Here is a 15,153-nt window from a genome sequence, read left to right as displayed (position 1 = left end):
AAGCTTGAATCACTGATTGAAAAAGGATTATTCCTCTCTGACCACTAAGCAAAGAAAAACAGTATCAACCTTTCTATCAATTTCAGCTGATAAAAAGGGTGAATTAAAGGACGGATGTCAACATTAAACCAAGTTACGGTATGCAAAAATTATGGTGGCTGAATTGCCGTGTGGTGAGATTGCATTGAAAATGAGCAAAACCTATGCAAAAATTTAAAACTTACATGCATAATTGGTATTTTATTAAAGTGTAATCTTGTAGAAGAAAGATTAAATTTACTTCTCTTGAAAAGTAAAATAATTAAATTTGCTTATCTCTTAGAACAAGCACTTCAAAAGACCATGTCATTAGACATAAACTCATTCAAGCTGAAAAATGACAAGTGAAGGTACAAGAATAATCCTTATTCGGTTGACGGTAAATTATCCTCCTGGGAAAAGAACCGTCAAATGATCAAATTGAAACATTGATCTGAACCCCCTGATTTACAGTGGCTTTTACAAACATGTTGCGCTTGACCTTGTATATCAAAACAGGGGTTTTAATATTTTCTTGCGTAGGCAAGAATGTATGGCATCATAATTACTGCTTTCAGTTTGTGTGTTTTGAAAGTTTGTATTAATTGCATGAATATATAAGAACATATCTCTAAAAGGCTTTTGTTGTTCTGTAAATATTCTTTTTGGATAATCATGAAAATTTACATGATTTATGTGTTATATGTTTTAGATTGATAATTTGTCAATACAACAACTTTCTAAAAAGATCGTTTTGTACTATTTTAATGTTAAAAGCACATTACAATTTTCTAGTCTACACAGTTTTTATGAGCATCCTTAATTTTTGAAGCCTTCCGATTCATTTCACCATTTTGTGAGTAGTTTTGTCCATTTTCCTAAGAAATTGAGTTTTTCAGGGTGTTTGCAAAGCCTTAAAATGTCCTTTAATTGTTCTTGATATTTTGGCCATTGAAGCTTTATGTTCTTGTATAGTTCGTTATTATAAAAAAATGTATAGTTTACATGACCAGTCACACCTGTGTCTATTACTTGTTGAACTGTAACCTCCGTTATAAATGAAAGAGGTTGATTTTTTGAATCGGTTGTTTTAGAAGCAATGGGCAGTTATAAGAGTGTTTTAGTCTCAACTACATTCAAGTTTTATCATGTGTTGTTATTTTATTTATTCTGAAAGTGAAAGTTACATTACTTCATTAGAATTGGAATTGGTTCAGATTGGTTGGAGCTGGAAAGCCGTCAGGTGGAAAAAATCGGTGATGAATAGTGAAATTAATTGCACCATAAATATTATTTTATACTGAGAATGTAAACAGCACATCAAATTAAACAATATAATCGCACGATGGGTTATTTTTTCTTATTTGGCACGCCCTCAAAGAGAGCAATTAATCGTTAATTGCATCCTGTAGAGAGCAATTAATCGTTAATCACACTCTCCAATGCCGCGCCAATGTTTACAAAATTGATTTTAATGTTTTTTCTTCCATTTTTTTTGCATCGAACGTTTTAATTGCATTCGAAATTTATTTTGTGAGAAAGAAAATCAATAAACAACAATAAAAGAAAGACATAAAGAGAAGAGAAAAATATAAAACTCTCAGTGTAATTTCTGTAATTTACTTTCCTTACTGGGAAAAAGTAGTGACAGCCATTGTGCGATTAGCTCGTAATCACATAATAACTCGTACAATTCGAAAATTGCACTCGTGATTTTTTTGTTTCGAATTTTCCTCGTCCTTTCGGACTCGGAAAATTAATAACAAAAAAATCACTCGTGCAAATTATATTCGAATTGCACTCGTTATCATGTGATTACATATACAAATCAATCTCTTTTATGCCAGGGGTAATATCTAATAAATGACCCTTCAAAGTTAGGTTTACACTTTTGGCCATCAATTTAGCCTTTTTGGCCTGGCAGACGTACATACACGTTGAGCATGGGTTCAGGTAGAGGTGTTTAGTCATTTTTTTACATAGCAATCTTCTAAGCTATATTTCTCCCATTGGCTTCTTTGCTAGCCGTAGAAGTTAAGAGAAACGGAAAGTACGGTTCTAAGTTTTCTTTTGATATAATGATGATGTAACGTTTTGAATGAACAATGAGGCAGCAGATTTCAGAGAAAAACACTGATTCAAGATGGCAACCCAGAAATGGGTCTAAAAATTGTAGAATTTAATTAGCTTTATCTAAAGATTCCTTTTTCTTGAGTTTATGATGAAATACATGTTTTTTTACAAGCATAACGCTTATAAACATATGAAGGCTCAGATTTGTAGACTTCCTAAGCATAACATAAGCATGAGCATAAGCATACACCAGCCTAAAATATTTTTCAAAATTTCTGAGATTTTTATAAAAAAATTGGGTTGGGTGAATCAAAAGCATAATAACTCATAAGCATATAATAAGCATAATGATATACCTGGATGTGTTGAAAGCATTCTCGAGCCTGACCAAGGGGCATACACTTGCTTATAATAAAACATGTAACCAAACAGGTCTATTTTCTGAAAAAAATGTTGCGCGCTGACAGCTTGAAAATTTAAAATTTTGCACGCTCGAAAGGTTAGTTTGATCAGGTTTGATTTTTCAAAATTTCATAGGAGTACAGAAACTTCATCTAAAGAATTTATATTATTTTCATATCTGGCACCTTGTACTAGTTAGTAGGCAAAATGATAAATTACAATCTCTTTTTTTTTAATCCAGGTTTAATACTGCAATAAATAAATAAAATAGATAAAAAAAAAATTGGTTATGAAAAAGGATTTAGAAAGTGGTGAAAAGGGAGCAGACGCGATGGTGCAAAACAAGACTTCATCAAACATGAAATATTGGAGTTTGGTCATCCTCATCTTCCAAAACGCATCACTCATTTTGACCATCAGATACTCCAGAACATTAAGTGGTGACATGTATATATCCAGCACTGCTGTTGTCTTTGCTGAGGTATGTTTCAAATTTAATGCCATGCACTTTTCTTTTAAAGAATACTTCACTTTTTAGATTTTAAATTGATTTAGGACCAAAAAACCTCGAAAATGCGAACTCATGGCTACATCTCTGGTCATCTAGAAATCGATCGGCAGCTTGCGCAAATCTGAGCAGCGTGTAGTCTCAAAGCCTTCAGGCTTTCTCGTTATAAGCTAGACTTATATACTTGAAATTATCCCGGTGAATTCTAGACTCTAAATGATGATACTTTAAATAAGAACCGAGAAAGTAGAAGCTAACATAATTTTGTATCATTTTTCATCATCCTTGTTTTTCAGCTTTTGAAAGTTCTCGTTTGTTTGGTGTTAACATACAATGAAGTGAAGGATGTGAATCGTTGGTTGAATATGCTTTACACCAACATTATCGGTGATCCACTAACGACCTTGAAAGTTGCCGTCCCTTCTCTGGTCTATGTCATCCAAAACAATTTACAATACGTTGCTATATCTAATCTGGATGCTGCCACATTCCAAGTAACGTACCAATTGAAAGTTTTGACCACTGCTCTCTTCTCTGTTTTCATGCTTGGCAAGAAGCTCTCGTCTAAACAATGGGTTTCCCTTTTCATGTTATTTGTCGGTATTGCCATGGTACAATTACAACCTAGCATGCTCCAAGCCAAGAAAACTGAAGTATCTGGACAAAACCCCTACGTTGGATTCATAGCTGTTTTAGTATCCAGTTTATGTTCTGGATTTGCTGGTGTTTATTTCGAGAAGATTTTGAAGGGTAGTGGAAAGGGTCCAGCTGGTAGTGTCTGGTTACGTAATATCCAGATGGGATCCGTTGGCGTCCTTCTTGGAATAGGAGGTATGATGGTTAGCGATTACTCCAAGATCCAAGAGAAAGGTGTTTTCTTTGGATACACTTTATTGGTTTGGATTATCATCTTAATGCAAGCTTTTGGTGGCTTGTTAGTAGCAGTCGTTGTCAAGTATGCAGACAACATTCTGAAGGGTTTTGCTACATCCTTTGCGATAATTGTCTCCTGTATTGTTTCAATTTATTTGTTCAATTTCATACTGAGCATTCAATTTGTTTTGGGAACTGTTTTAGTCATGACTGCTATTTATTTGTACAGTCAATAGAAATATTGTTTCCTGTCATCTTTATAAAAGCGGCGCCTGTCGAACTATCGCCTTATACGCCCCTGTCTCACAGCTTCCGTGGATTTTTTCCTCCCGCCTGTAGGATTTCTGTCAAAATCTCGAAGGGGATAAAAATTCTATTGTTCCAAGCCCACAATTCCAGCGAGTTGGGACTCCACCGGGTCTGTGACACAGTGTTGTCCTTATGGCCTTTTTAAATTGGAAAATCGAGTTTCCTTTCTGTTTAAAACATTTTAACCTCGAAATTTTTATTTCTGATTTCAAATTTTAGTTGAAACTTATAGAAATAGAACAGAAAAATAACAAAATGGCAAAGAAAACTGCATCAATTCGGGATTTTGAAAAATAACTTTATTAGACACCCTAGCAATTTGAAAGGCTGACAAGATCCATTCCTATATTTTTATACTTTATTATTTTAATATTTAAGCGAATAAATAATAATATATGCATCATTATGTCATGAAGAATAGATATTATCTTTAAGGTGGTGTTTGTAATTTTAGCCGAACGTTTTCAGGTTTTTTAACCAATTTATTCGTTCGGGGCCCATTTTTGATTTGATGCTTAAGATATTTTGAAAATAGTTACATTTTCTTGTAATTAGAATAATACTAATTATCATCGACATGAAAAATATAAGCAGTCTGAAAATTGGCATAAATGCTGTATTTCATATTGTGCCCTGCAAATACAAGACTGCGTTTATAAAAGGGGTCTGGTAAGCGAGATATCGTATTTTGAACTTGTTGTATCTTTTACCGAAATTTATTCCCAGAAATGTTTTCGTTTTCCTCTCAAAAATGGTCAAAATAAGAGTGTTTTGACATTTCCATGATATGAGCATTCGAAACAGAATCTAAAAGCATAGAGAAGACAAACGAGAGAAAGTTGTTTGTTGATATATTTTTCAAGTCGATGATAAACCAGTTATCACACTTTCACTCGTACAGTAGTGGATATAAGGCGAGGAAGATATAGAAAACTCTGAACGAGAAAAATATATACCATATTGTACTCTGTACCGTGTGATAAATATTACGTAGCCCATGTCTCCGAGTTTTAACAGGCCATTATACGTATTGTTAATAAATATTTTGAATTAATTTTAAAATGGAATTTGGTTAATAGATAGGTACATAGTATAAGAAAGCCGCGGCTGGAATATGTACCGCGTTGTCTTTTCAGTTATTGCTGTTCCATCTCTGTCTCCGAGCTTTATAAGAACATCAAGATGCTCAGTTTATTATTGGTAGATAGTTTTTGAAATTTTTCTCTTATTTTCCTTCACAAAAAGTTTTGTTGTTGTTAGATATCTTTGAATCTGTATCCATTAGAACACCTGAACTTATTTTGGACATATTTTAGGGGTATTTTGTGGAAACAATAGTTTTTCGATTAATTGAAATTATAAGAACTATTTTCAAGATGACAACTTTCCTGTCAGTTTAAATGATAAATTTTGAAGGTGCTGGCTCGAAATTTTCACAGTATTATCCATTGATTTCTAAAAAGATTTCACTGAAATATTGCGAAGGCATTTCGAGGCACCTCATTAATTTTTTAGTTCTTTCAGCCCAGCCATTTTGTGCTTGTTTAAATTTCTTAGTGTTGATTTTTCCTTTGCAATGATTTCATAATGCAAGTGTATTATCAAAAGAGCATATCATTAATGTCTAAAACGCACTGAGAAGTAAGTATTAACGACAAACCAATAAAATTTACCATTAAAGATGCTACATTACTGATTTCTTGATCAACAAATACGACAGAGATAGAATAACAGAAATTCAGATGTTATCATTCCAGCCGCGGCTTTCTTATACTATGATAGGTATATGATTCATTATAACATTCTCTTTTTTTTTAAGTTTTTTTTATAGCAATGAAATAGGTTTTTTATTCAAAACTTCTAGGTGACCTTAAATTTCAAGTTGATAAAAGTTTATAGATGAGACAAACAAACTAAATACAAACATTACGCTATGAGTATCTTTTCTATTTCTATCGTCAGATAATAAGTCTAGAAGGTTTTCATAAAATATTTTTAACTTTAATTAATATTTATTCATGCTAAAATTTTTCAATAGTTTCGTTCTGTACTTCATAACATATTTTATTTTCTCGAAAGAAAAAAAAGTGCAGGGATTTCTATAAATAGTTTGAATATTTATGTTTTATCGTAGCCCCATCATTCTATTTTGTGAGTGTTTAATAGCCCCTTTTCTTGAATTTCCACTAATGTTTTTCGTGTATTGGGTGCTTCCAGAAAATGTTTGTACATGGGGGGTGGACACTATGTCCGTGGGGTAGTAAAAAATCTAACACTAAAATTTGCCTTGTCAGGGGGGTAAATTTGCTCTATTTAGTGGAAATTTTGAATGTCCAGGTGGTCAACTGGTGTTTGTCCGGGGGATTAGACCTGCTGTCCGGGGGTCACAATGTCTGTGGGGGGGGGGGGGTAAATATCTAAAAAATGTTATGTTATATCCTCCACCACCCCCCCACCCACGTTCAAATTTTCTCTGGAAAAGCCCATTTTTAACTTCCCCAGACCTTGTGAGTTTTATTAGAATTTCAAAAATTCAATACAAATTGCAAATACAAGAGCCCTATTTTGTCATACGGAATCAATGTCCTTAATAAACCATGAAATTTAATTTTTCAAAAAAGGTAACTGCTATATTTTGGCCAAAAATCTAAAAAAAGTTCTTTGTAAATCATAATTTTATCGTCCAGTTTCAATATTCTCCAAATCCTCAATCTCTTCCTCTTCTCTCTTTATAAACGTCATCAAATTTTGGTCATTAAAATTGCGAGGAAAAAATATTGACTACTTAGTACTCTTTGATTGTCTTGATGCATCCGTAAACAACACAACACTATTTCCAATTGATTTTTACATAGAGATAAAATAAATTCAAAAAAAAAAATTCAACCGCAAAAACATTTTTTTCAAAAGCTAGTTTGTCAAGCATGTTCTGGACAATTATAACCGCCTCTGGCAAAATTTTAGCAAAAGTTAGTCTGGCCCTGCGCCCTTTTTATGTGGAAACAATTTTTTATTAGAAGACGAAGCCCGAGTATGAAATTAACTTAAAAGTTTAAAAGACTCCATAACTTAAATTGTTAAAATTTTTATTTGAATAGAAAGTCCCGTTATTCTTTTATCCGGACACAGTGTAGTTTTTTTTATTAGATATTTACAATGATTATAATTTTTTTCAGCTAAATATAGTATTTGTTAAATATTTGACGATCTCCTACCCAGAGTGACTTGCAACATTCTTTAATTTTATTGATTAACGTTTGTGAGTGTTATTAGAGCAATAAAAAACGAATTAAGGGACTGGGTTTGAGTTTGGTATGTATGGTTTTGCTCTAACCTCCAGTTTAAGTAGAAAGAGGTTGTTGTGTCGCTTGACCTGTACTTCCTCCACCTATAACCATTCCAATCGGGTCATCTTGTTGTTCTACGCATCTACGTTCGATGGGCTGCGTGGAAACAATATTGCATAAATATGAACAACATTCAATGTCGGACGTACAGTCAGAGCCATTGGTTTTACATTCACAAAGTTTTGGTGTTCCACTACAAGATCCAGAGCAGCAATCAGTGTGATCATTACAAGTCGCACCATGATCTGAAGCACCGGTGCTGCAACATGCTCCCGAATAATTCGGTGGTGTGCCGACACACCAATCTGTGGTTGTACAGCAATCTGAATCCTTCTCACAATAACTTCCATTTGCACTACATGCCTGGTAAGAATGGGAACAAAAAATATTTCAATGACCTCGTGACAAAATAACGCACGCACACGTGAATAACAAGGGGCTTTTCCAAAAAAATTGAATTGGGGATGGAGGATATGAATTATCTTTTGAAAATTAACCCCGCCCGGACGTTGTGTTTGTGACTTTTGACCCCCCCCCCGGACAGCAGGTCTAACCCCCTGACAACCATCGGTTGACCCACTGGACATTCAGAATTACCCTTCAAACAGAGCATGTTTACCCCTGGACAAGGCAGATACTATTTCCTCCACCCCTCCCCATGTATGTTCAGTAAAATTATTCTAAAGCTAAAAGAATAATAAAGAACAGGATAATGGATTTAAGTCATTAAGTAAGTGGTAATAAAAAAGCTTATTTTGACCACCGTGAAAATTTTTATTCCGACGAGCTTTTTGTGTAGATATTTTGCAAAAATAATTTTGTAAGACAAAACAAAATATACGCCATAATAAATACCGAATAAGAATATGATGATTAGCTAATTCAAAATGATTAAAATACTTACATCTGCACTCAGTAATTTCAAAATCAATACAAAGATAATGATGGTGATATATTTAGACGAAGCCATATTTCAAGATTTAAATTTAATTGTGACTTTGTGACCTGATTGTATGTACTCTGTTACTTGTTTTTCAACTTGATATCGAGCTTGATATGATAAAAAATTGATTTACGTAGATGTGTCTAAAATCAGATTTAGATATTGATCGTTGCCTTCCATTTTCAAGATATAATCGACATTTGATAACTCCTAATGGTTCCGGTCATGTACAAATTTGTTATGGTAATTGACTTTGACGTTCCTTTGGTAGTAGGAAAAAACCAAAGTTATATATATATTGTTTCCATTTTAAGTAGTTGAAGGTTTTATACTTCTTGACTATATATATTTTTTAAATACTTGGCAATGAATAAGTGATATAATTTAAGAAATAAATGTGTCCTTTGCATCTATATTTTTGGCATCTATTTCTTTTTTCGGTTGAAGGTAGTTTATACAAAAATTAAAAACGGATAAGCTAAACACGCAAGCTAAACACGCAAGCTAAACACGCAAGCTAAACACTTAGAACAAGGGATAAAACACTCGGGAAAATCACGTACACTTTTTTTCAAAATCAAAAAAATCAGAGCCAACATCAGAAAAACCAATAAAAGCAAAATCAAAATAAATTCAAGGTCGAAATCAATAAAATCAAAGAAATCAAATAAATGAAACAAAAATCAGTAAAATCAAAAAATCACGTACGTTTATTTTCGGAGTGTTTCACCTCTCGACTTAAATACCGTGAAAAGCACATATCGAAATATCGATTCTTCCCTACATTTAAACCCACCCACAGTTTTTTTGCTAGACATTAATATGATAATATTCTATCTTCATCTTTGATTCTTTCTACAAAGATTAGATTGACACGTGTGCGATAAAATTTGTATACTTGGTCGTCAGAGGTTGATATGCTCTTTGAAAACTCTGATACTCAGTATATATGGCTTACATCGATGCGATGCGGCTTAGAACATCGGGAAATTTAAAAAATTTTGAGGCTAATTTATAAGTGAAATTGGTAAAAACATAAAATCGACTTTTGATTAATGACAGTTTATTGGTACGAAAGAATTCGCACCACTTGCGCGAGAACAATTGAATGAAAGCTACTCCCCCGGCTCACTAGATCACATTTACTTAGATACATTTTTTTATATATAAGAACCAGCAAAATTTTTCTGAGGCTTGGATTTTCTTATTTTTTTGCACTTTCAGCCTCGAATTGTTGTTAATATCTTGTTCTTATTTTTCTGTTCAAGTATAGGGGGGTTTCAGGGGGTACCCAATTCCGCAATTCCGCCAAATTTTTCTCCAATTTCCGTCAAACCGTCTTAAATTGAACCAAAATTCCGTCACCGAAAATTCCTTTGAAATTCAATATTTTTGTCGAAAATTCCGCAAATTTTGAATATCTTTTACTAATTGGTAATTCCGAAATTCCGCAAATTTTTTGGCTAAATTCCGTTTTTCCGTCTCCGTCAGAGAACCCAATTTCCGTAATTCCGTCTAAATTTTCGCCAAATTCCGCCACTCCGTCCGAAAAAAGGGCCGATTCAGCTCCTCCACCAACCATGAAACCCCCCCCCCAGTATAATCTCTGTAAATTTTCTCTTTTTGACACATTTGAATGTCGTTTCAGCAACATGATTTTATCATCTTTTTGTTTAGGTTATTAGAAAAGTCGAAAAGTGTGAAACTGAAAGTTCAAGTTTAACCCAACTGTTCTCTAACTTGATTTCTTATTGTGATGTGAGCCTGACCAGTTCCTTAACAATTCCTTACTTTTGGACCATTTTCAGCCTCAAGTTCCTTATAAACGTGTTCCTTATAAAAAACGTGTAGGATGCAATTGAGGTATTTTAGGCGTTATACACGATTTTTACTACTTTGACACCTTGAAATTGAGTAAATTATTCAGCAGAGATAAAAAAGTGTAGAGAGTAGAGATTCTCAAATCATCACTGACCGATGATGAAAGCGTAAACAGGAAAGTTTTGAAAACAAATAAACCGTTTCTTTAATCTTTATATACTAGATTCTCAAATGTAAATCTTGCAGGTTTGTATCGGAAAAAAATCCGCTACACTACACACCAGGCAGTCCGGGTGGCGTAATCGGGCCTAAAAATTAGCCGCCGGCCAAAAGAGCCTAACATACGGGGTAACCCGGTCGTGGAAAAAGAGTCTGGGACACAATAACAAAGATGGTAGATTTTCAGAAAAAAATAAATTCGAAAGTACTGTCTCACCAACAAAGAAAAAGAAACCAGAGCAGACTGGCAGAAGTGGAGATGTAAGCTGATGAAATAAATAATGAGAGAAAAAACATGAGTGTCGAAGACAAGAAAAAATCTGTACATCAAAAGAATGTTATTGATGCAGCTCACAAAGAAGTTGAAAAGTATATTAAATTTTTCGTTTTAAAGTCATTACAAGCTATTGTATCTTCTCGAATTGGTATCCATAACAAAACAAGATGCAAGCCAGCCGCAAAAGGACAAGATTGGTTTAACATTGCATTGCATGAATGTGAGGCTAACCGTAGACTTCAAGCAAAAGTACGAGATATTTATGGCAAGAAAATACCAACATTATGGGATCCAATAAGTTTAGATATCATACTGCGCACTTTTGATGGAAATTACATAATTCTAGAAACATGGCAATTATCAACTAATTTGGAAAACAAGGATCCAAAACATAAAAACCACTTTTCTATATATAATAGACTTGGCATTCTACTAAAATCTGTGCTATCAATATCCAGGGTACTACCTTCTTTCAACTTGGCAAAGAAAAATGAGAAAGACTTTTCTTTGTTTTTCAAAGTGCATACAGAAGTTTATTCCTTACATCAATATGAACTCCATAACAGTTTATCAATCGGATTCGTTAAAACCCCTATTGGCACCGTCAATATCAAAACAATGTACAGATCAAAAGTTTGGTTGAGTGGATCTTTTCATGCCCACACATATAAAATTAGTGATCCTGATTCTCTTTTACCACTTTTTAATGAGAAAGATGGTGGACTTAGCAAATCAGCTTTCCAATCAATTGATATGTTTGAAAATGAACTAGCATTAGCAGTTTCAGACCAGGAATGGATAAACAGTACATACTCTACGTCATCAAATGTACAATCAAAGACAAAACATTCAGTGACTTCTCCTGTTGACTTTTCATCTGTTGCTGCTAGTATTGGCCATGAAGATGGATTACGTCAAATCGCAGCATTTGTTGAGCCCTTTACTTTGAGTGATATTAATTTGGAGCCCTTAGACTTACCAAAACTACCACCAACACCACCTTTCCAATCTCTGTTACCAGGAAAATCACCTACAGATAATGTGGATGCAAATCTAGACCATGACAAAGGTACAAAGCAGGAATCCAATTTTAAAAGCTTGCCAATGAATAAAAGACAGTCTACAGAAATTTATAGACAAGCAGAAGCTGTGGGGTTTGAAGATGATTTTGTTCTTGTTGAACTCAGACCAGCCTTTTTCTCAGAAGATGATACAGTTGGAAATTTGTATAAACAATGTCAATCGCCAGTTCCTCTTGATATTTTCACATCTTTAGAACAAGAGGACCAAGACTCAGAAAGTATTGATCTTGATGCACAACTTGAAAAATGTCGGAAAGAGCTCATGGAATATCAGGAATTTTTCAGTGACACGTTGAAAACTGAGAAAAGCATCTGATTTGTATTACAAGAAATTTTGAAGTATTTAGCTTTTAAAAGAATTTCTCATACCCTAATCTTTTAAGTCAAAGCGATAAATATAATTTTTTTAATCAAAATTGAAACTACCAGGTGTTTCAAAAGATTAAAAAAATTGGTTAAAGATTCTGAGAAACTAGAAAATGTTATCACTCTAATCTTTTCAGAATTGGAAGGTTGACCAAAATTTTGAGCTATTGAATAATGATTTCTCATGATTTAGCAAGAGATATGAAAATGCTAACGATTATGCTAAAACTAATGCTATGTTAATGATTATCAAAGAAGAAAGTCGAATGATTTTGATTACTACTGTATTACTTCGAATAAACGCCCCCTTCTTTTAGATACCTCCTTCAATAAATGCCCCTCCCTAAAAAAGAAAAAATGTTCAATAAATGCCCCCTCAAATAAACGCCCTCTTCGAATGAACGTTTAGAGCAGAATCATATAATAGGGAATCATACTTGAATATTTGCTAATATATGAATTCTTTTGGTATGAATACTAATTTTGACCAATTTTTCGATCTCTAAAATTACATAATTGTACTGAAAGAAAACGAAAAAAAGCCAAATAAACGCCCCTCGTCTCGAATAAACGCCTTCCTAAAATCCAAAAAATTTGATAGACGCCCGAGGCATTTACTCCAAGTAATACGGTATTAAAAGTTTAAAGTGGCTGACCATCATGCAACAATAAAAACGCACTCTCTCTCCTAGTGACTGAGAAAAAATTTAAGTTTGTGCTTTCCAAAATCAAAATGTTTATGATAACATTCTAGTTTTCAAATTGTACACTTTTTTGCAACACCTGGTACTTTAGAGTGGAGTTTTTCAAGCAAAAATACCTACTGAAATAAAATAGAAGAAGACCATTGAAATGTGATATACACGCTTTTTTATAAAAATGGTGTAAATCCATTTCATCATGGATATATTCTTAACTTTTTGGGGAAAATCATCCTAAAATATTCTTACAGCATTCTTAAGTTAGGATCCTAATTCAGCCTAGATTTAACATTTAGTACATACGTCTCAAGCATAAAATGGCATTTCTGTGAAAGGAGTGGGCCTTACTCGGGGGTAATTGACAATTTTTAATTGAAAATGCCTTTAAAAATGGCATTCTTAGCTTGAGTAGCAAAATTCCATGATGGTGATATTCTTAGCATTATTTTTAATTCTTTGGCCATTTTCATCATGGACATTCTTATAAAGAATATTTTCATAAAAAAAGCGTGTATTTGAAGTGTTCAAAACAAAAATTTTGCTACAATTTAGACGTATTCAATATGTCAATATTAATATAACCTAATCTTTGTATTTTATGTTCATAAGTAGTATCATAATTTTATCCATTATAAATATATTGACCACAAGTCATTTTTAGATACAATTTTCGAGAACGTTATTAATGATATCATTTTATCAGTCTAAAAGTATTCGTCTGTCGTTATTTTTCTTACGAAGGTAGTTTTAAAGTGAGTAACCACTTTCCAGTGCCGTAGGAAGCATTTTCATATTGGGGGGGGGCTGAAGTTTAGTTACACCGCGAGGGCCAACCATGGTTTGGGCCGAGGGGGGGAATTTTGAAAATTTGAGCTCTAGATTGCTTAAAAATACACTCAAAACATGCACATAAAGACAATTATGATAAATTAAAAAAGAAAAACTTTGCATTTTGCAAAATAACCATTTTTGAAAAAATTATTGGGGGGGGCATAGCCCCCCCTTGCCCCCCCCCCCAGTTGCTACGGCACTGCACTTTCATAAACAAGTTTTTTAAATGGTTTAGAACACTCTGATATTTAAAGCTTAAAAACAAATTAAAGTCATTGATAAATGAACCTAGAGCTTTTTTTATTATTGATTCGAATTTTGTTACATAAAATCTTTAACTATAATTATTATATAATATACTAGATGTTTATTGTAAATAGGTCACATTATCTTCTTTTACTATCTGGATAAAATATGCTTGATACATTTTATGTCACATGTGAGATAACTTTGTTCCCTATCAGGTTTTGTTTCTATGATGGGATCATTCTTTTTAAGGAATTCTCTGTCTCTCCGAAGGTATAAGAGGAAGCCACTTTCAAAATATCTGGTTAATTCTAACTTTTTATCGTGCTGATAATATATATGCTACCATGAACATATCAACGACTGGACGTTTATCTTCTATTGAGTCTTTGAAGCCTGTATTTCAAAACTGGTACAAAAAATCTGACAATATTCCGTCACAATTTTATTTCTTTAAACTACTTACCTAAAAGGATTGATAGAGCTTGACATTACTCGTAATTCACAAAAGAATTATTCTCGAATTTTACAATATATTTTATATCAACATTTTTCAACGCTGAAATGCAGAATTTCAACTGCGTGTATACTTTTGAATCCCTTTTGTCACTCCAATAGTTTTTTTCTGACTTTAAAAAATAGTATGCCAAAGTTGAGAGCCTGTGTCATAAGAATATCATAATTTGAATCTCATACTCTCTAAATCTATTCCATACTTTTGAGTCAAAATTTAAAAATATTACTCGGAGTTTTGCCTCTGTTATCGTTGTTGTGATGTAGATATAAGACTTGAGAAGAGTAGAACAACAGAGAATTTTGTCGAAGTTTTGACGTTGTTAGCAAGATATTCCCAAGAGGTATATCATTAAAATTTATTGTTTCATTTTATGTTTCTAACAAGGAGGCAACAAAGCTATCAGTGCTTTCCACAAAAATACAAAGGAGATGACTTTCCAGTCGTTTTGATGTTCATGATGCTACGAAACATTATACAGAGTGGAAAAGTTTTTCTTACATTACTGTTCTCCAAAAAAATGAATTAAATTAGGGGATGAAGGCGCCCATTTCCCTGAATTTCTTGACTTACACTCGACGAATTCCTTCGATTGCAGAATAAAGCAGAGAGGCACGAATGTA

General features: G+C 33.3%; 3 protein-coding genes across 3 annotated transcripts; 2 read left to right on the top strand and 1 right to left on the bottom strand.

Annotated features, from left to right (window-relative positions):
* The first annotated feature begins 2,738 nt into the window (after window positions 1–2,738).
* Window positions 2,739–4,796, top strand: LOC136808890 (UDP-galactose translocator-like). The gene is made up of 2 exons (XM_067065459.1): window positions 2,739–2,974; window positions 3,298–4,796. The coding sequence occupies exons 1-2, from the start codon at window positions 2,783–2,785 to the stop codon at window positions 4,108–4,110; spliced, it is 1,005 nt and encodes a 334-aa protein (XP_066921560.1). The 5' UTR covers window positions 2,739–2,782; the 3' UTR covers window positions 4,111–4,796.
* A 2,594-nt stretch (window positions 4,797–7,390) lies between these two features.
* LOC136808811 (teneurin-3-like) lies at window positions 7,391–8,557 on the bottom strand. The gene is made up of 2 exons (XM_067065358.1): window positions 8,435–8,557; window positions 7,391–7,893 (listed from the first exon to the last, which is right to left on the bottom strand). The coding sequence occupies exons 1-2, from the start codon at window positions 8,498–8,500 to the stop codon at window positions 7,525–7,527; spliced, it is 435 nt and encodes a 144-aa protein (XP_066921459.1). The 5' UTR covers window positions 8,501–8,557; the 3' UTR covers window positions 7,391–7,524.
* A 2,251-nt stretch (window positions 8,558–10,808) lies between these two features.
* On the top strand, window positions 10,809–12,188 carry LOC136808828 (autophagy-related protein 13 homolog). Its single transcript, XM_067065381.1, has one exon. It carries the CDS (start codon window positions 10,809–10,811, stop codon window positions 12,186–12,188), a length of 1,380 nt encoding a protein of 459 aa, XP_066921482.1.
* Window positions 12,189–15,153: the final 2,965 nt, after the last annotated feature.

This window comes from Clytia hemisphaerica, unplaced genomic scaffold, assembly GCF_902728285.1.
Source record: "Clytia hemisphaerica strain Z4C2 unplaced genomic scaffold, Clytia hemisphaerica genome assembly, whole genome shotgun sequence".
Taxonomy (NCBI): Eukaryota; Metazoa; Cnidaria; class Hydrozoa; order Leptothecata; family Clytiidae; genus Clytia; species Clytia hemisphaerica.
Note: the sequence above shows the minus strand (reverse complement) of the source record. Positions and strands in the feature narration are given on the sequence as shown.

What these genes read in the sequence shown, in the direction of transcription:
- LOC136808890 (XM_067065459.1), top strand. Translation starts at nt 2,783, where the DNA reads ATGAAAAAGGATTTAGAAAGTGGTGAAAAGGGAGCAGACGCGATGGTG. An exon ending in CTGCTGTTGTCTTTGCTGAG is followed by an intron (nt 2,975 to 3,297) that starts GTATGTTTCAAA and finishes CTTGTTTTTCAG; the next exon opens with CTTTTGAAAGTTCTCGTTTG.
- LOC136808811 (XM_067065358.1), bottom strand. Translation starts at nt 8,500, where the DNA reads ATGGCTTCGTCTAAATATATCACCATCATTATCTTTGTATTGATTTTG. An exon ending in TGAAATTACTGAGTGCAGAT is followed by an intron (nt 7,894 to 8,434) that starts GTAAGTATTTTA and finishes CATTCTTACCAG; the next exon opens with GCATGTAGTGCAAATGGAAG.
- LOC136808828 (XM_067065381.1), top strand. Translation starts at nt 10,809, where the DNA reads ATGAGTGTCGAAGACAAGAAAAAATCTGTACATCAAAAGAATGTTATT.